General features: G+C 45.0%; 1 protein-coding gene and 1 long non-coding RNA gene across 6 annotated transcripts; one reads left to right on the forward strand and one right to left on the reverse strand.

Annotated features, from left to right (window-relative positions):
• The first annotated feature begins 3,015 nt into the window (after positions 1-3,015).
• Positions 3,016-20,368, forward strand: BORA (BORA aurora kinase A activator). Of its 5 annotated transcripts, none has more exons than XM_032950206.2 (12): positions 3,025-3,142; positions 5,457-5,685; positions 9,296-9,402; positions 9,938-9,983; positions 10,522-10,606; positions 11,842-11,907; positions 12,413-12,469; positions 12,992-13,212; positions 14,773-14,902; positions 15,739-16,595; positions 19,165-19,218; positions 19,731-20,368. In XM_032950206.2, exons 1-12 carry the CDS (start codon positions 3,084-3,086, stop codon positions 19,803-19,805), a joined length of 1,986 nt encoding a protein of 661 aa, XP_032806097.2. In that variant the 5' UTR covers positions 3,025-3,083; the 3' UTR covers positions 19,806-20,368. The 5 variants fall into 5 exon arrangements, with proteins under 5 accessions (XP_075922095.1, XP_032806097.2, XP_032806099.2 ...); XM_032950208.2 differs by having other exon boundaries at positions 3,030-3,142; positions 5,457-5,637; XM_032950210.2 differs by lacking the exon at positions 3,025-3,142 and adding an exon at positions 3,276-3,584.
• On the reverse strand, positions 13,111-21,720 carry LOC142924176 (uncharacterized). Its single transcript, XR_012941363.1, has 2 exons — positions 21,279-21,720; positions 13,111-13,314 (listed from the first exon to the last, which is right to left on the reverse strand). It is a non-coding gene; the product is annotated as an uncharacterized LOC142924176 (long non-coding RNA).

The following is a 21,720-nucleotide window of genomic DNA, read 5'->3' on the forward strand; positions in this document are numbered from 1 at the left end:
TGTGTAGACATCCTTCATCTGAGTTGCAGCACAGCCATTGAGGCATTCTTGCTAGATTTAATTTACATTTTAGTCTGACTTGACGTTTTGAAATCATTATTTTTCAAGATTCTGGAGTCATCGGATGCAATCGCTTGAAGGTTGCAGGTTCCAAGGTGAGGTTTTTCCCAATCAGTCAAAACGCGTTTTCTTTACTTCCGATTTATTTTTAATTACATCCCATGCACATGACAAGCCCTAGCTAGTTTCATGAGATGAGTGGTGTATATATAAATAAAAAACCGTTACAAAATGTAGACACTCCCAAGCTCGGTCTCATGTATTTAACCATAATATGAACCCGTTGAGACACGGGAGCAAGGGTGACGGACCTTGGTTACAGCCAAACGTGTCATGTACACTGTTTTATAACATTTCAATGTAACAAATCTAGTTACAGCTAAATAACCATCTGAATAATATCTTCTACATATGCAATTTCTCGAAATTAATTTTAGGCATGGAGTGCTGTACTGGAGTATTCTGTATAATTATTGAGAAGTCAACCTCCGTTGCTAAACTAAAAAAAGTTAGGGCAATTGCCATACATTTAAATCATGTGCTTGTGTTGAATTACTGTTAAACACCCTGGAATAAAGGTATTCCTCCAAACTCTGCTTCGATGATGCCTAAAATGTCTGACCTGAATATTTGTGTAGACGTCTTCAATCTGAGTTTAAGCAGAGACACGAAGGCGTGTCTGCGAAATTAAATTTCAACTGTAATATCTGACAAGGTTTTAAAATTATTTTCAGATCCTGGATCTTCAAAGATTTTAATCACAAAGTTTCACATTCCAAGGTGAGGCCTTCTATCTACTCATTTTTTGTATTGATTTTGAAGTACATCCTTAAAAATATGGATTTCTGCAGTGGTGGAACGTTTAGAATATCTGATTATATTTCATTTTCCAAGGGGACAGTTGAAACAATGGTGCGAGTTCTTTAATGTCCTTACGCCTCTGTCGGCCCAGCAATATTTATGGGTCCACCACAGTTGATCGCCAGGTCGCGTGGTGGGGAAATTCCACCTCTTCCAAACTTGCAGCCAGCGTGAAATACCCCCCAGAGCTCCCTGTACTGAGGCCATTGCCACCAGTGGCAGCGATTTCAGAGCTGCACATGAGCCCTAATTTCACCACAGGAGCGGTAGAATACAAATGGTGCCGTTTCAAAGACTGGCCATATTGCATGTGCTTTGCATTTCATGGATTTGTGCTTGTTTTGGATTTTTAAGTATTCAAACTGTGTTGTATTGCAGGTGATATCCACGTCTGGATGGGACCTTTTTGTGTAATGTCTGTCTTGAAGATGAAAGAAAATGCATCCAAGCCTTGTCATTGGTGAACATGGAGTCAACACAATTCCTCTACTGAAGTCTTAACACGGGGTCATTTACAGGCATATAAACATACATATAGGGAAGTGAAAAGCAAAACTAGGAAACACGAGGCGTTATCGAAAAGTTGGCATTGGTGGTAGAAATGTATACAATTAAACAGATGCATAACAATAAGTTGAGAGACATTAAAGGCCCTTAAATATACAAGGATATAAAATGACCGGTCATTCCACTTCGAATAAACTGATTCAATGCTCAAGGTGAACATTAACTTAATACAGATTTTAAAATGGCCTTAGAAAGAATGAAGAAAATTAAATATTTAAACTATTACATCTCATGGGTCTCAAAAGAGAACCCTTCATTATGGAAGGAACCATTGTTAAAGGGGTAAAAAATGAAGTGAAAAAACCTGATGTTATCCTAACAGAATAAGAGATGCACCTTTGTCATGGTAATCGGCAGCGCTGCACCATCGCGATGTACAATCGGTATACACTGTTACGTTATTGTTTTCAATAAATGCTTCTTTGCAAGTATTTTGGAATTGTCCAAACGCCAGCACCTGTTTTACACAACTGAGCTCGGGCCCAATGTCAAATGGCCAGCTACAAACGACACTATCAGACTTTTTGGTTCTTTCGGTAAAGTCACGTAGATATAAAAAAAATAACTAATAAATCGTTTCGATAGCAACACAAGCCATCGTCTTAAGGTGAAAAATTATATACAGCAGGCGGACTGCTGAAGAAATGTAGCGCGAGAGCTACTACAACCAAGGGTTATATGTTTGTGGTGGGTACAACCAAGGGGAAGTGGGCGGGACTAGGGATGGAATTTGCAAATGTAATCGCAGAGGGTAGGGGTGGGTGTCGCAACAGGCTATCGAAACGGTTTGATTAGTTATTTTTTCTATCTACATGACTTTATTGAAAGAACCAAAGTATGAATTCCTGCAGTCACGAAAGCTTCAAATCACGATTGACACTATCAGAGTTGTAATCGATATCCCCTGCACTGAATACCAAGATTGCATACAAATTTGGCGCTGTAGTGGAACTTTATTAAAAGTATGAACCAAAAATCACCATTTGGGCTCCATCCAATTCTAGGATCCTTTAAAAATATATACTGTACCTGCTTGCTGGTCCGGCCCAATGAGCCTCTTAACACAACCCCAATGCGCTTCGGTGGTTAACGGTGGATCCCAATGCGCCTGTGGTTGGCACGGAACCCGAAGGGAGCCGTCGTCTGGCCTCATTACGATCTATGAACGATAACTGGTAAAGGTTCGTAGCGCTAAGCTGCAAACGAACGCATTTTCAACAGCTACACCACACGTTCCATTCTGCGAAGAATGTACTGAGAACAAACGCGTTTTGGGTAGCATTGCAAAACTATACGTATGCATAAGCTTAATGTCCTCTTAATTCTATAAACATGTTAGGCAGTGCCACGTTCACCACTGGTTGCGGCTGCTTGGTAGGCGCGCGTGGCACGTGGGGGGCGGGGTTCTGTTGCCGGGCATCTGTTGGTGACGTCACTCGGCGTGGGTCCACGTAAAATTTTGTATCCGCGCCGCTGATTGACCCAATGTAATGCGTGGGCGGGGCGAGTGTTGTGATTGGCTGAGGCTTGAGGTTTGTGGGCGTAGCGAGCACTGTGATTGGCTGGGGCTGGGCGGGTGGCCCGGCGTTGTTTGAATGCGGGAAGTGACCCGACAGCTGCGCGTCTTTGTAACGAAGCGAGGGCTGATAAATGGGTGAGTGTGTGGGGTGGTGAGTGAGTGGGGTGGTGAGTGAGTGGGGTGGTGAGTGAGTGGGGGTGAGTGAGTGGGGGTGAGTGAGTGGGGGTGAGTGTGTAGGGTGGTGAGTGTGTGGGGATGAGTGAGTGTGTGGGGATGAGTGAGTGTGTGGGGATGAGTGAGTGTGTGGGGATGAGTGAGTGTGTGGGAGTGAGTGTGTGGGGGTGAGTGAGTGTGTGGGGGTGAGTGAGGATGAGTTGGGTGAGCGCCGCGGGTGGCTCAGCGTATTTGTATAAGAGCAGTGCGATACAACGAACTATAACAGATTGGTCTATATCGTGACCTAGCCAGATAAACTTCCACACTTGATAGCCTCAAAGTACACCTAGCCTGGCACAAGCGTAGTGATGACGTCCCCGCCACTGTGGCGAATGGCGGCTGCTGTTGAGTGAGCAAGCGGGTGAGTGTGTAAGGTGAGGGGATGATTTAGGGAGTGAGTAAAGGTGGTGAGTGAGAAGGTGGTGAATTCGTGAGGCGGGTAGAGTGCTGGGTGGGTGTGGAATGCTGAGTGAGGGTATTTGTGTACGTTGCGGTTATTTTTACTGTGGATTAGTGTATTGTAGTGTGTAGTGTACAGTGTAATGCGGTGTACATTATAGCGTATGGTGCTGTAGTAAATAATGTAGTGTATATAGTGTGAGGTTGAGGTGGGCGTGAGTAGGGGTGAATAGGTGGTGAATATGCTGAGGTTAAGGTGAGGCTGAAGTGAGCATGAGAGTGGATGAGTGAGTGGTGAGTGGTGAGGTGAGGCTGAAATGTAATGGTGAATAGGTGATGAGCATATTCTTGGTTCTTTCGGTAAAGTCACGTTGAAGGGAAACAATAAAATGAAAAGGTGATGAGCATGGTGAGGCGGAAGTGTGAGTAGGGGTGAATAGGTGGTGAGGTTGAGGTGAGGCTGAAGTGAGTGTGAGGCTTTGCACCTCCCAGACCCATGGGTTTTGAAGCACTGCACGAGAAAGTGCCCCATGCAGAGCGCTTGATTCGGCGGGTATCAGTACAGATTATGATAAAACAAATTTCCCCCACAATATCTCATGTAACAACGTTTGAGGTCACTTTAGTATGCCTCTGTATCCTCTTTCGGGCCACATCTGTTTCATGCTCTGCAGAGGGTGGCCTCTTATTCTAAGAACTGTAACCAGCTGAATTAATTAACAAAGCGACGTTGAATGTGACCATCTAGTCGCTGCACGGATTCAGTGGGGCCAGTGTGTCGCGGTGCTGCTGGATTAGTATTCTGACCTTCCTGTAGCTCTCTGAGCCATCTCGCCACCTCGGCAGTCCAGTGTTTCTGAGGTTTGGGCCATGGCAAGTGTGTAGCTCGAGTGAGCGCAGGCGAGGAGGCAGTCCCACTTGTCTGACTCGGCAGACGAAAGCGGCAGTCTCTCACGATCGTTGGGTTTCGACGTCAGAGACTCGTGCCCAGAGCCAGCCGAACACCGAACCGGCATCTATCACGGATATTAACAAAATGCTTCTCTTTTGCAAAAACATATCTAGGTAGGACTCGGTTCTGTGTCTCCACAAACAAATAATAAAGTTTTAGTCCATCAGCCAATTGGCTTCCATTCAGACGCAATATTCAGAAACAATTGTAGGGTTTGTTAAATCAGAATCTTTATTTAAAGCACTGAGAGCATAAATGGCGCTCTTTCAAAAACATTCATTTTAGGCACAGATTTTCGAGCCTCCGATTAGCACGTTTGGTTACATACGGCGCGAAAGAAGTTCAACATACATATAGAACAGTTTGGCTCATGTATGCTCCTGGATGGCTTTGTTACCGAGGATAATTACCAGCAACTCCGGTTACAAAGAAACAGACGTAAAACTGCTCACACAGATGATGATGACGCCGGGACGTCTCGATCTCAAACTTTTGAAAGGGCACCCCCAGTGGCAACTGTTCCTCTGTGACTCAAAATGACTCGACACCTGACCTGCAAGCGGGAATTAGTCTTCTAGTAGGGGGCGATTATTGCTGCTGTATGTATTCCTAAGTGAATAATTTGCGGGTAATTTTTCAAATTTTCAGCATGATACTGATGCACAATAATCTACTCTTCTCGAATAACATCTTGGGATCTTTCATATTAAATGTGAAGTAGACGGAGTAGCCACTGCAGTCGTAACCAGGGTGGCCCTGTTGTAATTGAACCGCGGACTTATGAACGAGTGGTGAACTCGCCGCCCTTGACAGCCGTGTCTGTCGTACGGTTGTGCCACGGTGACTTATTGCTGGAAATGCTGCTTGTCTTTATTCCCACAGAATGGAGAGTCCTCAGTCGACCCGAGATGTGTGTGGCAGTGCGGGTACCGGAGCTTGTGAGGATCTGCACGAGACAGTTGTCAACCCATTTGAGTTCCCAGGGTTTCTCGCGCATCATGCGCTTAGTCCAAATACGTGCACCTTCAAAATCAGCACTCCATCAACCAACTCCGCAAAAAAGGTTTGGATATACACACGTTGGACCTCGGTGGAAACCCTTGCACAACAGGTAGAGAACACTCAAATTCCACAAGGAAAGGCGCCCAAGTCGGGAATAGAACCCAGGACCTTGCTGTGAGGCACGAGTGTTGTGACTGCGCCACCCAGAAAAACACTTTTTTCTGTTGCATATTTAAAAGCTGTCACTCTTTTTCCTCATTGCTAGAGGATACTTAGTCATTGTTACTTTTGCCAATTGTAATTCAAAATTCAGTCTCTCCTTGTTTTAAATTTCCATGAAAATATAACATTTCCCTACTTGCACTTAAGCATCTTAAAAATATGATAATGCTCAGATTCTATTGTAACTTAATGTAACGTGTCACATTGTGGCTACTGGCAGATTGGTGGTTACTTGTTTGCGTGCGGGTGTGTTGTATATGTAGGTTATGAAAATTTGATGAAAATAATAAAAATTAAATGAAATTTGCATAAATATCCAAAATAATGTAAATTGATGTAATTTATGTGCATAGATTATTTGAGAAATAATCGTGGTAATTTATGCGCATGTGTGTTATTATGCTAATGTGAGCCGTTATGATAATTAGGCCCAGCCTCGTTGACGAGGGTTGGTTATCAATCGGGATAATGCAATTAATCATATGCAGTTATGCAGGTACTGTGAGCATATCAGATTAAACTCGGCTTCGTGGTTTAACTTCGTATTATCGATCGGTATAATACAATTATTCTCGCTTTAACATTTGCTGAGTATTTTTGATTTAAAGCTTTCGTGACTGCAGTAATTCATATTCTTAGCTCTTTCGGTAAAGTCACGTTTATATATATTTTATTATTTTATTGTTTCCCTTCAACGTGACTTTACCGAAAGAGCTAAGAATATGATTTACTGAGTATGTTAGTGTTTATGCCAGGTCTCCAGATTCAGATCTCATCGCAGAATACAGTTCTTATGCATAAATTTCAGGAAAGAACACACAACCACTTCTGCATTAATCAATTTATTTTCTAATTAAACCTTAACTCTAATATAGTATGTGAACTCTCAATCTTGGAATTTGCAACACAGTATCACCACAGTACTGTGTTGTTTCACCTTGATTCATTCCCCCCGCGTAATGCGAGCTCAGTTAGTGAGAGAGAGTCGTTAAAAACATGCATACGCTATTCTAAACAAAAACCTTAATACTCTATTATGAATGATTATACTTGAATTGCCCATGCAGTATTGCACTCATTATTGATCATATGCAATTCTTAACACGTTGTTAACAGGGCAGCAGGACGATTGATTATTATGCAACGATATTCATGTGACAAGGCAATCAAACAATTATTATTTCCCAAAAGCACAAGTATCCGTCAATAGATTCGTCATGTTCATTCATGGATACATCTGCAAGATTATGCAATTAAAAAAACGAACGACTCAAATACTTCTAAGTGACCGTATCCACGTAACTCAATGGGCCGCAATGTTTTCCGTTATCAGCTAATAGTTGACGCACTTATCATGAGTCTTCTTGTATGTGTTGTGTGAGTGTTGTTGGTCTTCTAGCGTTAATTCTTTGCGTAAAGCAGACGCTAAGGTTGGGCATCCCTTGTATCAAAAATGTGTTTGTTCCCTGCAGAGCGATGGGGTGTGAGGGCGTGTGTATCATACGGACAGCAGGGTTTCGTCTATCATGCGGTCGGCTGGAGTTCGGCTGATGCAGATTGGCGAGTTGACACGGTGCTGTAGTCGCGGTATTTCGTCAGTAGATGGCGCTCACTGGTTGCGCTCTCTCTCTCTAGTTGCTGCTGCTTTGTTCACGGGCGGCTGGTCAGGCTCTTTCCGCTGCTGGATGACTGCGCTCTCTCTCTGTGGAGCCGTTCGAATGCGCTCTCTCTGGTTCGCTGACAGCAGGCTCTTTCCACTGTTGGATGAGTCAAGTCGGCACACGCTTGGCCGCTGGTTGCAGATGCTCTTGCTTGGTGCGTTGGTCGCGCGGCAGCTGGGAGCCGGCACTCGATGTAGAATAAACTTTCAGCGATACTCTGTCTTTCAGCTCTGGACTCACACTCGGTGGCACCTCGCTTCCCTGTGAGCCTCGCCATTCTCAGTTTATCGCGGGGCTCGTTGGAGCCAGCCGCTCGTGCCCTCTTCTGTAGCTCGCCGGGCCGATTGACCTGTTGAACTCGCTGTTCCTTGTTGAACTGAACTTTTTAGATGATGGTTGAGCCGTTATATTAGAAAAAAATTCTCCGCTCTGCGCAGTGGAGGGGCGTGGCCGGTGTGTGTGTGTGCGTTTGTGTGTGTGTGGGGAGCGATAGTGTAGCGGTTAGCGCGCTGCACTATGAACCTTGGCGACTCGGGTTCAATTCCCGCTCACGGCCAACACCAGTGACGATTATCTGAACTGGTCCCGGGCCTCCCCTAGGTCGACTCAGCCTCAAATGAGTACCTGGTACGGTGTGTAAACATCGCCACTAGGGAGACAAAGGCGGTCGGGCGTTGTGCTGGCCACCCACCCCCTCGTGTACCGATCCGGCCTTCATAGGTGCTCGCTAACAGTACTTGCCCCTACAGTCTGTTAAGGCTATACAGGGGATCTTTTGTGTCATTCCATCGAGCCATCCTGTCTCCCCATTCATCACCGTCCCCTCCCCAAGGTATCCCTTCACCCGTGGGGCACAGATGGCCTGCGATAATTCTTGTCTCTGGTGGTATTCCTGCTCTCCCGCGCTGCGGGAAGACAAAGACGGCCGGGGTCTCTTTCTCTCTAACCCTTGAGTTAACACTGCATTATTATTATTATTTGCTTATGTCCTGAGGTTAGAGAATTCGTTTTGACTAAGGAAAAATTCTGATTGCCATACGCTTCGGGTCAAGTTGTGTAGAAATTATTAAAGATCGAAATAGCATTTCGTATTTAATTAATAGATGGGTAATGGTTCATTGATGTAGCTTGTGGCCTGGTTTTTAATTGGAGTGCGTGTGAGGATCGATAATTTTAGCTTATTCCTGTTGTTGGATTTTGAACTTTAACGTTACTTTAATAGCAATGAAGAAAAAAATGGTTTAGCGGTTGGCTTTGGCTATGTCTGCGGGCTGACGAAAGGGGCGAACTCTCGGCGACCCCGGGCGCTGCGTTATGTCAATCCTGCTGTTTGCTTGCCCAGTGTTCGGTCTGTGCCCTCTGACCCTGGGCATGTTTGTGAACTGTCAAAATTATGTCAGCAGGTCATGGTAAATCGTCCCTTGGCAATCTGGCGATTCTCCGAGTGCGTGTTTTGATTAATTATTTCTTGTAAAAAAAAAACGGCAAATATTATTGATATTAATTCTGGAAAAAGGCCTATATATTCAACAGGTGTGTGTAGGCACCACACTGTTACAAACCCGGCTATGACCCAGGTTCGATTACAGCTCACGGCCAACACCAGTGGACGAATATTTGAACTTGTCCTGGGCCTCCCCTAGGTCGACTCAGGCTCAAATGAGTACCATGGTGTGGTGTGTAAACATCGTCACTTGTGAGACAAAGGCAGTTGGGTATAGTGCTGGCCACCCACGCTCTCGTTTACCGTGCCGACCTTAATAGGTGCTTGCTAAAAGCACTTGCCAAAACAGTATGTAAAGGCTATATTGGGTATCTTTGTTTTTGTGTTTATAGACACCGTCACGATTTCGATGGTCCATAGACGAAATGGCCAATCTTCAACCAGCTGCCATCCACCCTGAGGAAATACACCGACAGGCTTTGTACTTAAGCACGGTCAGGTGGGTATTGCCGTGCACTTTTGTTGCTGTGTGCATCTTGGAAAATGTCCATGCACGGTCGTGTAATTGGGTTATTACGTTCATTGTTTAATTGTGAAATTCCTGTTCACTATGGGGTAACATTCTGTAAATCTAAATACAATTCACCGTAAAACCCTGGCTCGCTGGATTCGCACTTAGCTGGATAGAGTGCTGCAAGTAGACTGAATAATTGTGCATGGACGCGGTGCGAGGCTGCATTGCACGCACGGTGGTGTGCCGTGCATTCTGTAGCTCCCTGTTGCTCTCTATGGCCCTGTCTCTCTATGGCACTCTGTTTATGTCGTCTCTATGGCCCTATCTGGATATTCCTTAATCTCTATGCCCCTTGTCTAGCTATGGCCCCGTCTCTTTATGGTCCTGTCCCTCTATGGCCCTGACATCATTCCTATCTCTACATGGCCTTGTCTGTCTTGGTTTTTTTAATTTCCTTGTTGTGTCAATTGCTTTCTGACATGATGTGTACTGACTTATAATTTGTTTTTCATGTATTCAGCTTGGATCAAGAACTTGAAGAAAAAACCCAGCTGGAAATTGAGCAGGTTTGTATAATTGTGCATTGTATGCACTTCCCATGATATGAAACCTGTTATAGCCACACGTGCTGTTAGGGCTCTATCTCTCTCTAGTTACATTTCTCTCCTTTACGCACCATTCCATCTCCAGTCTCACCCCTCACCTATAACCGTTGCTACTTGCGTAGTGTGCTGTTTAAGCCTGCTTACTTTCCTCAGTAGTCAATAACATGTAACTCATTTATGTTTGTTCCATATCAATGCGTTCCTCTTTCAGTTTCTGAGTGCTATTCCATTTCTCCATGCTGCTTTATGTAATCTTTAGCTTTTTTTCTATTTTTTTCTTCAATGTTCATGTTTACGATTGATGCCATAGATGGCAGTGTGCATTGATTGAGAAATGTGGAAGTATAACATTTTACTCAAAATGTTATCACACTTATGAGTAGAAATTGTTATGTTGTTATTTGTTGGTGTTTACGAGGATGATGAGTGGTTGGTTTCCTGGTGCCATGCGAGATGTGTTTGTGGAAATGCCATGAACAGGCGACGTGTGCTCGTGTAGTTTTTCTCCAGAGGAACAATCGTCCCATCGCCATGGACGCAGAGTGACAACAAACAGCCGGCACGCAAGCAATACGCAAACTCACGTGAGGCAGTAGCACACACCACACCGCTCAGCGCCTTCTCCTACACTAGTCTCTGCAAAGCTCGACCATCATATTTTCTTTTGTGCTGTGCCTTAGCGGCAGGTCCTTGGCTGACATTGTCCCCATTCCCCTCTGTCCTCGGACCTTCACTTCATTTCCACAAACGGCCTCTTCAGCTTCTCCAGCGTCCCAATCCTTGGCCTTCCTCTCGTTCTCAGTGACCACGTTTCCGCCCACACACAGCTCTGCGCCATAGTCTGGTGTGGAGCTATCGCATTACAATACACAACACATTAGGGAGAGCACAATATTGGTTTAGAACTGTTTAAAACAACAATGTTAAATCCTTTTTTTCAATAACCTGCGAACCCATTTCTATAAAAGCCAACAGCTATTGTCAATATGTTGAATGTTTACGGTTGACATTTTCAAACTTAATCCATATCATCACCATTATAATATTTATTTTGTTGAGGTGGAGTGGAGAGAATTCTGCCATGGGGTAATGGTTGACTCAGCATTATAAATAACGTTGCAGATTCCTTAAATCCACCTGACCCCCTCAGTCCACCCAGTAGTATAAATTGGTGCACCACGGTCCATCGGCAGGTCGCGTGCAAGAGGAGTAAAGTGTGGCTACTCACTTCTCTCCCAGGATGTGTGGCCAGCATAGAAGGAGTAAGGCCAAATGCCCTGTAGAGGGGCTCTCTATAGCTCCCTGTAGTGGAGGCCCTTCTGCCAGTACTGGCATGTCAGCAAGCAGATGCAATGCTGCACCGTTAACTTTTTATATTCTCTATTCAGTTTTCAGAAAATCTATTGCAACATTGCTGTCTGACACAGAAATTGGAGAGTCACCTGTGTTGTTACTGTGCTGCCATTTTCCCTATCCTCTTTACTTTTCAACCGATTATGTAAAACTTGGAACGTCGAATGATGTTTTGTGTTTAGAGGCCCCTCATAATGTGAGGCTCTAAGCTGTAGCTTATTTAGTGTATGCCTAGATCTGGTCCTGGGCCTCCCACTGCAACCTCCTCCGCCCAGTCTTAATTCCTTATCGTCGCCCACCATGCCCGGATGTTTCCATTGCTATTCCTGTCGTCTCGGAGTATTATCTGCTTATTTTTTTTTACTTGGAGTCTCCACATCGATGCTAGCGGTTGTGCTGTGTTAAGATTTACGTGTCACTGAATTTGTACGCGTTTGGTTTATGATGGCATGTTTCTTTCTCATAGCCATGGATCCGTTGACGGAGTCACCTACAGCAAAACCCTCAACAAACCTTGGCAAAACATGTGACGGTAATGCACACAAATGCACATGCAAGCTCAAACACAGTGACGTGCCTCTTGGCCATCACTCTCTTGGCTAAAAGTCAAAGTGATTTCCTGCTCAAATAAGCAAATGAGTGTGCATCTCCTTTTTACAGTCCAGAGCCAGTGGTGGAAATTCCCTGTTCTTATGGTGAGGGCGAGTCTATCCATCGGCCAACCACTGTTGACTTCCCAGAAAAGTGGTACATATTTTATCGACCCTCATAGGGATGATGGGCTGAGTCAACCTCCAACCAGGACTTGAACTCAGAATCTTACGATTGTGAGCCGCTCCTTCACGCAGCCGCTAAGCCACTGGGTCGCATTATCTCATGACCGTTCATATATTCAGTGAGCTGTGAATGACAGCTCAGCCATAATCTAAAAAAATGTTGCGGCTGTCCTTATGAGTGTTTTTATTTATGTTATTACATCGGGAATGAATGAGTGTGTTTGTAGTGCTAATGCTTTGTTTGAAACTGTGTGTGTGTAGTGGCATGCCAAACATCAATTGCCCTGCCAGTGGGATTTGACCTGGAAGCGCTGTTGGGTGAGTGGACGCACGCATGCATCACAAGCACGCACATAGCTACTGCAGTGAACTGCGAGGTCATATATTAATGTTCTTTATTATGTATTTGTGTTAATTCACACATGCTGAGCACAGGCCAAAGGGTCCAATAATCCCAAGAGGCTAGTAACAAATGGCACCGTTCAAGTTGTAATAGATAATAGTGAACACGTTTATCGACATTAGGAATGTTATAAGAACGATGAGAAAATGAGACGATGGGAGGAAATCAAAAGTGAAGCAGTGCACAGGAAGAAGCAGAAAGTGAAGTGTGGTGACCTGCAGTGTGGTGTTTGAGTGGTGAGCGAGTGAGTGGGTCAGTGAGTGTAAATGAATGAGCCTGTGGGTGAGTGCGCGAGTATATTGTTGTGGGGAGCGGTAGTGTAGCGGTAAGCGCGTTGTGCTACGATGCTGGCGACCCGACTTCGATTCCCGCTCACGGCCAACACAGCTAAATGCTAGGTTAATGTCAACAAGAATCTGTTGTGTATTTGTGTGCAGCAGACTTTCGGCGCCGTGAGGACAGCCTTTGTAGTGATGGCAGTGGACTCTCCCTGCGGAGGAAGCTCTTTGTGGACAATTTAGAAGAAAACTCATGCGACAGTTCAGCCCAGTCTGTGTACACCCCGCCTCACTCTCAAACAAACCGCTCGAGCGCCTCTCCATCAGCTACACAGCAAAGAAAGGATCATTCATCTGAACAGGGGACTACGCACAGCACGGTATGTGATTTCAGCATCAAAATCTTTATTTAGACTGAAAAAGGAATCCGATGAGCTATGAAGATCTTTTCCACAGATGTCCAGAAGGGGCAGGTCAGCAAGCTACAAAAACAAACAATACAAAAAATGATAGGAGTGTAAAATAGAATAAAGGTATTCTTGGGTCTTTCAGTAAAGTCACGTAGATAGGTTCAAAGAAAATAACAAAAAAATAACAAAAAACTACGACGTTTTGATCACAACACAAGCATTCGTCAGCAGGAGAAAAAAAATGGCGGCAGGATGTTTTAAAGGTTGGAAATGGGTGTAGCCCAAGGGTCATAAGCGAAGCGGACAGGGCTAGTGCTGTTAAAGTGAGAAATTTGCATGTAAATGTAAGGTCAGAGAGATACCTCCACAAGGACGAAGCTGCGGAGGTGGCCATTGTATTGTGAGAGATGAGCATGTCAATGTAAGATCGCAGATCCACCGGCACATCGAGGAAAACGAGCAACGGTGGCTGTGTTTGTGAGACATTTAACCTGTTAATGTAAAACCAAAGAGTCGAAAATAATTACTAACATCGGAAGGTAGGATGGAAACATCACAGCCAGTTATAACCTAAACTGGTTAATAACGTCCTTCTAATGATTGCTCAGTTTGTACCCATCTTCTCGGTTGAAATTGTGTCTGTGTCTATATATATGAACGAATCTTTGTTGATAGCCAGTGGGCTTGGAAAGTACCTTAGTCTTAGAGAAATCAATTTCGTGTGAGCCCACCGCATTAAAACAATGATTAGCCACGGCCGAGGTATTGGTCCTACCGTGTTTCAGATCTGCCTTATGTTCACGAACACGGTCTGAGACATGTCGCTTAGTTTCCCATCTGTATGGGTGGTTTCCAGTAGACATTGTGTCCCATTGAGCCACCTGGTCTCTTTTCAATTAAAACATCTAAGAATGGTAACTTGCCATCCTTTTCCACCTCTATGGTGAATTTGATGGCTGGGTGTATGGAATTGATGTGGTTGAGGAATTGGTTCAGAGCTGGTCAGCCATGTGGCCGGATGACGAACGTGTCATCTATGTACCTCTTCCAAAAAGACGGACATAGAGTGGATGACTGGATGGCATTAAGAACATTGGCTACAACTGGAGATAAGGGATAACTCATTGGGGTACCGTCAACTTGTTTGTGGAATGTTCCATTCCAGGTGAAGTAAGTGTTGGTGAGGCAGTGTCTAACTAGGGCTGGTACATCAGCATTCAATCCTTGTTGGACCAAATCTTCAATGATTGCAATGGTGTCAATCACAGGAACTTTGGTAAACAAAGAGACCACATCGAAACTAACGAGCAAATCACCTGGAGATAGTGAGATGTGGTGTGTAGAAAACCACCACTGGGAAGACAAAGGAGGGCGGGTGGGCGAGTCAAGTTTTCTTTGTTTACACACATGTGGTGTTGCCATTCGGGCACAAATCTGCCACTCAAAGGGCCATCGTCAACATTATAACTGAAACTCAACATAGCATTTAAAATATTCTTAACAAATAATACAATGGCTTTTGCATTTCAGGAACAGTTTTCATCGAGCCCCATCCAGGCCAGCGACGCCTCATCGTGCGTGTGCACACCAGACTCGCAGGACGTGCGTGGCGCTAGGAATAAAGATGCCTCCAGCCTCCCCTCTCCCATTCACATCCACGGTACCGGCACAGCTCTTCAACACCCCACACAGTTATATAGCCATTGACGTGACCCAGTGGTAGTGCATTCGCCACTGATGGTAGAGGTTTGTGGTTCGAATCCGACAACCCGCCCTGGATTATACCGTGAGTGTATATCCGTAATGTACAGCTAGTCCCTGCTCAACCCTGGGGGGTTGCTTTCCTGAAAATTGCCGCGTAAAGCGAATTCGCTCTAAGCGGGAGTCATTTTCCCTTAATAATGGTAAAGGTGGGGATGCTGTCTCTTTCCGTAATTTTATTGTTTTTATTCGACAGTGCAGTACGCTGTTTTAAATGTTTCTTTTTACACGTGTTGTGTTTATATAGTATGTTCTATAAATATGTTAGGTGTGACAGTAATTGAAATCAATATAAAGTGTGTGAGAGATGTGGTGAGTGAAGAAGATGAGGGAGTCAGATGATGCGCCACACAAAGATGCCGGAACAAAGACTAAGGAAGAGGCAGGCATGCCGTGTATCACAGCACCCATCACTCCAACATCAACAGTAGTACAGTACCAACATCACCGAACAATGCTGCCAACACCCACGCTGCTCAGAAAAGTAGTCCGTCACGCGCTAGACTCCTTGCGTTATAGCAGCGCGCCCCGCGTTAAGCTAAAAACGTTCTGTAAAAGAACCGCGTGGAAGTGAAAACGCGTAGTGTGAACGCGCACTTAACGTTGTAAAACAGCGATAATCGGGATCATAATAATACATCTGACCGTTTATTATAGTTAAATGCTTTTCATCAAATTCATGTCGAGACAAAACGTGACATGTATTTTCTTTCCCCACAACCTTCTTGTTTTTAGAGGAAATGGCAGCTGCTGTATCTCTCTTTGAGGAGGAGTGGACTCACCATCTTTCGCCATCACCTACAAATTCTCGCCTTGACAAACTCCAATGGAACGCTCCAACTTCCCAAATTGTCACCAAGTACCCTTCTTTACGAAAACCAGAATGGACCAGTCCAGAACCTGCCCAGCAGACGCAACAGTGGGACAGTCCATCTTCGCCATGCTCACAGTCTCCTCCTCTTGCCACTGCAGCATGTCCTCAGATGTTGGAAATTATCTCGCCTATTGCTTCAGTAAAATTGCAAAAATTGTCGAGTGAGCATGTCACAGATGATGCCGGGGACAATGGAGCTGACGGGCTTAAAGATTTGAGCTTTTCAAAAATAAATGTTCACAAGAGCAATGGAGATACATTCTCTTCCCAGAAGTACACGTGTGCGGAATTCTCTCAAGGAAACAGAACTGGAAATGTGCAAGAAACTGAATTCAGCATAGAAGCACAACTGACCGGAGAGCTGAAGTTGCCTGAAATAATGAGCAGCACGTACAACACTGGAACAGAGTTACTGGATGTTGCTTCTAACGCTTCTGAAGCACGCTTTGAAAACAAACTGGAACTAAAAAAAGATGTAAAATCTTGTCCGCCGACTGAAACCGATGACTTGGGCTGCAACGGAGGACGTTGTAACGATGTCAGGGCTCCACTGCTGTGGGATTTGAGCACCCGGAAAAGGTTGTGCGACGATGACGACGATGGTTTTGGCGTCCCCATGGAGGTGACCAGAGGGGACGACTGGCCACCACCTCGGAATGCCGCCAGGGCACTTGTGCTCCTCCAACCCCAGGCTGAGAGCAGTTGTCTTCCCAACGAGGTGGTACCTCAACCCAAAAAATCCACACGGTTGACTTTAACCACCGGTGTCGCATTATCGTTGAGCATTTTGTGGGAGGCAGGGTGTTGCTGCAGTGGCGACGCTTGTGCCTCACAGCAGGGAAAGGTTCTCTGGTAGCCTCCAATAGCAAAAAAAATGCACTGTAACCGCTATGAATTGTCACACTCCACCTCTCCTTCAACTTCAATGTCTCCTGTTCTTTGGTTCTTTCGGTAAAGTCACGTAGATAGAAAATAATACAAAATATCACGACGTTTCGATCGCAACACAAGCAATCGTCATCAGGTGAAAAAATATAGCGGGAGAGCTGCTGAGGCAGGAAAAAAATATAGCGGAAGAGCTGCTGAAGCAGGACGTTATATAGGTCTGAGATGGGTGTAGCCCAAGGGCAAGTGGGCGGGGCTAGAGATGGGTGTAGCCCAAGGGTAAGTGGGCAGGGCTAGAGATGGAATTTGCGTGTAAATGTGTTGAGAAGTTCCTGACGACTCACTCGGAGGCTGAGGTAAGTTTCAACAAGAACTGTTTGGTCTGATCAATTAATGCGGTTGAATCAGAAATGATTTTGTTGGTTTGTATGACGAGGCTGTTGGTGGGATCTCTTTTTATTTTTTTTATATAACAACAAACTTCAAAAATAGCTGCCATTCAAAATCATCACTTTACCCTACATTGTGGGGATCACAAAAAATATCAAAAAATCTTGAATAAACACAAGATCCAGGTCCGATTCAACACATTACATAAAATCCGTGATCTGGTTCCGTCTGTAAAAGATGTGATTCCGGACATACAGTACCCTGGCGTCTACAAACTAAGTTGCCTCTGTGGTAGTAGTTACATTGGAGAAACCAAACGACATGTCTCGGACCGCAACCGTGAACACAAAGCAGACCTAAAACACGGTTGGACCAACACCTCGGCTGTGGCAGATCACTTATAATTCAGTAGGCTCACATAACATTGACTTCTCCAAGACAGAGGTTCTCTGCAAGCCATGGTAGCCACCATGAGAGATTCGTTCATGAGGCTATCCACATATACAAACACAGAGACAATTTCAACCGAGAAGATGGATTCTGGCTTAGCAATCATTGGAAGGATTTGATAAACCATTTCGGGTCTTAATTGATTGTTTACGCTTACGGTGGCTTTCAGACCGCATCCATTATTTTCGTCTCCCCCCTTCTCTTTTCCGAACATAGATGGACTCGTCCATCTGAATAACTGCCAAATCGTTCTCCGTGGTGCTAACGTAAAAAAACGCCACTTTTTTCAAATTTTCTTGCTGTGGTTTTCACACCTGATGATGATTGCTAGTGTTGCAGTCGAAACGTCGTGATAATTGTATTGTTTTATATTATTTTATTGTTTCCCTTCTACGTGACTTTACCGAAAGAACCAAGAATATGAATCCCTGCAGTCACGAAAGTCAAAATTTAACCTTACTCATCGTTAATCTCCCCCCATGGCTTTGCCATAGAGAAAAAATAGCTGCAAATTACTCAACTGGTATCACATGTAGCATCTCCGCCTTGCGTGCTGCCACCACAGTCGTATGTTTGTCCAGTATCTGGCACTTAGTGGTGGTGTGGCCCGGTCTGTAGCCTTGACAAGGTCCTTCACGGTACATGGCTCCTCCAGGAGCCGACAGAACAGTCTATGCTCCACGATCCGTGTCTCACCGCAGTGTTGCTAGAGTAGCACCACTCCTGCACGTTGACTCTTGATCTATCCACTCCTGTTCGAAGCCCATTTAAAAATATCCACATTGAATGATTATTCTCTGTGCCGGCAGAGAGGCGTTGGGCAGCATTATGGCGCCCGTAGTCATGTATCATGTTGTGTTCATATATCCAGTCGTGTGTAGCCAGGGGTAGTTTTTTAAGCAGATCTGTTGTGGCTAGGAAGCACACTTCCCTCAATTCAGGCAGCTTACAGCTGCAGTTTGGCAACCTAGCGGATGTCTAACGTCCTCAATCCCGTCTTGATCATTCCATTTTGCTTGCAACTGCTCTGTGTATATCTGTTGGGGCTGTTCCGGCGAGCACGTACAGACCGTTCACACGCGTTGGTGGTCAGGTGTCTGGTCGTGCATTGGTAGCTGTTAAGTACAGGATATAGCTCCTCCTTTTCGTGAGCCGATCTTTTTCACGTTTTGATCTTCTCGGTGCGAATGCCAATACCAGCAGCTAGGCCATTCTTTTAAAGGGAGTTGATTCTGGAAATGAGTTCTGCCGTAGTGGAAAGTGTCTCGGAATAGTTCATCTATGTAGCAGCATCACACTCTTGTGAAAACTTTGGCAAGACCCTCCTGACAAAAGCGTTTTGAGACTGAAATTTTTCTGGGTAAACAAGCATAGTAGTAATAATAAGAGTTTTTATAGTAATAATTATGTAGAATGTGTAACATGCACAGTCTTTATTTGCTTCTAGAGCATGATTCAGAGATGCAGATAACCACAAACAATTGCCCAAGCTCTGTGGTCCTATATTGCGATGTTTGTCCAACTAAAACTCTAAATTACCATTTGCTTTGATCTTTGTCCAGGTTGACAGTGGATATTCGACCTACCACATGACTGAAGAGGAGATTAAAGTCAAGGTACGCACTGTGAAAATGTTTAGGCTTGTGGATCTTTGGGTTCAACCATCTTAGGCTGTATTCACACCGAACCCTGTACAGTAAATTCCTGTTTAACGCGTAGCATTCAAACTACGCGTTTTCGCCTTAATGTGCTTTTTTCTCTTACGGAATGTCTTCTGCTGAACGTGTACACGATGGTATTATCCAGGGCGGGTTGCCGGATTCGAACTACGAACCTCTGCCACTGGGCCACGTCACCGGCATTCCACGTTAAGCGGGGATTTGCTGTACTCATACTTGTTGACCTAAGTGAAGACCAGAACAAGTTCGAATGCCTATCTTCGCTGGTGTTATCCGTGGTTATGAATTGCACTTGGGTCGTAGAGCAGTGCACTGTCTCCACCGTTCCCAAGGCTGCAGTGTGCTCACCACTATTGCCCATCACCACAACCATGCATGCAGTCATTTTTCTGCTGAATGTGATGTAATTCACTCCTCATGGCCCCGTTTCACTTTGTGCTTCTTGCAAGGATGTGTCCAACATGGAAGTGGACCTGTGCTGCATGTGTGCCACTGCGGATGGCAAGAGCAATCCATGCCACTGACTGCACCGGGTGCCTCGGCGACAGCACCATGCAATCCCCATCAAGATTGGACATCAACGTTTTGCCTCGACTACTTGATTTGGTTTTATGAAATCCTGAACTTGAATACGAATCGTATATTTGTATAAAACCACTCGCTCACTCCTGATATTACTGCACGAGTGAAATGTTTTATATTGTTGATTTAAAGTTTTTTTTTAAACAATAAACATTCATTTAAAGCCCGGATTTTAATTAAGTGTATGAATTGGCACTGTTCGTTAATGTATAGTTAATGTGTTTCACTGTGGTTTCATGTTCGTTGTATTTACGGTCCTGTGTGTATATGTGCGAGGTTTAAGATATACAGGTTTCCCTCGCTTCATGCTGGTTCGGTTTGTGTGATTGCGCTTATTTGTGGCTTGAATCCACTCTTATGTTGCTGTGCGGTCGGACGTGGAACAACACTGTACCGTGTGTACTGTGTGTGTACCATGTATACTGTATGCACTACTCGGAAGGCAGCGGCCTCGTTTTGTGCACGCTTTTTTTATCCATCTACCGCATAAAGCGAAGGAAACCTGCACACTTGTCATCGTGTTATGCATGAGTCATTTGACACCCTGCACACCGCTGCACATGAAATGTTCCATCTTCATGGATTAGACAGGTGAAATATTTTTTTATAAACAACTTGTTTTGCCACTGACCTACCTATGAGCCCTCTTTCAGACGCGACCTGGCTCAAGTCTTACCTTCTCGTAATCCTCAGTCTTCTTCAATCACCCCATATCCCATCCCTCCCCCCTCTCAGTGTCGGTGTTCTACAGGGTTTGTTCTGGGTCCACTACTATTCTCTCTCGATATTTCACCCCTCGAATCTGTTATTTGCTCTTTCTGCTTTCCTCACCAGTTTTTTGTTAACACAAATATTTCAATATTGCACCCATGTGACCTTTCCTCTCGCATCTCCTCCTGCCTGGCTGGCATCCAATCCTGGATGGTGCTTCACTTTCTCTCAATTCGTCCAAAACTTTATTCATTTAACTTTCCGGCCTCTTGCTCTCCCGTTCCCACCATCTCTCTCCCTCCTGCTGCCTCTGCCCCTCAACCTTGGTGGCACTTTTGGCTCTTCGCTAATTTGTCCAGCTGCATCACCGCCACTGCCCGCATCTGTAGCTTTCGTCTACTCAATATCAGGACTCTGCCCTTTAATTTCACTTTCTGCTGCCAAACTCCTGATTGATGCTCAGATCTTTACCAGGTTTGCATGACTGCAATTATCCTCTTTTCGGTCTCCCTGCCTACGCTCTCACTCCCCTCCAACAAAGAAATGCTTTCGCGTGAATTATTTTCAATCTCCCGTTTAGTTCTCACACTTCGCCTCTCCGTCAACTCCACTGGCTCCCCGTTCACGACTGCCGTCTTTTCAAATACCATACACTTCATCTATACATTGCTCCATTGCCTTTCCCACCTTATCTCGCCTCTCACCTCTTTGTTCCCCCCGCGTGCTCCTCGTTCACAATCTTCTCTGTCATCGCGGTGGCGAGATGTTAACTACCTCGCCTGGTATGCAGGAAGTCGTGAGCTCGATCCTGACGCCTGCTGCTGCTGTATATTAGGAGTTTACGATGTCTCTCCCCGTGCCCGCGTGGATTTTTCTCCGGGTCCTCCGGGTTTTTCCTCCACATGAAGAAACATGCGTTTAGAGTATGTGTCTGCTGCTATACATTTGTACGTGATAAGCCACTTCACCCATGTTATCTTGCGCAATAGGTGAGAGAGTTCGTTCTTATCGGACTATTTCTCTGTTTTGTGTTGCCTTTTCGCTGCGAATGTTTCGAGTCCGGCGGGGTCACGGGGTCACACCTGACTCCCGTGACCCCGCCACGGCGGTGGGGGAGTGGGAATCTCGCCAGCCGAATCGATTCCT

This window comes from Petromyzon marinus, chromosome 9 (assembly GCF_048934315.1).
Source record: "Petromyzon marinus isolate PM22_M1 ecotype Great Lakes invasive population chromosome 9, UKy_Petmar_22M1.pri1.0, whole genome shotgun sequence".
In the NCBI taxonomy this organism is placed as follows: Eukaryota; Metazoa; Chordata; class Hyperoartia; order Petromyzontiformes; family Petromyzontidae; genus Petromyzon; species Petromyzon marinus.

Bases quoted from the DNA above. Each gene is read 5' to 3' on its own strand.
- BORA (XM_032950206.2), top strand. From the start codon at position 3,084: ATGCGGGAAGTGACCCGACAGCTGCGCGTCTTTGTAACGAAGCGAGGG. The intron at 9,403-9,937 runs GTGGGTATTGCC...TCATGTATTCAG, and splicing joins TTGTACTTAAGCACGGTCAG to CTTGGATCAAGAACTTGAAG. The intron at 12,470-12,991 runs GTGAGTGGACGC...ATTTGTGTGCAG, and splicing joins TGACCTGGAAGCGCTGTTGG to CAGACTTTCGGCGCCGTGAG.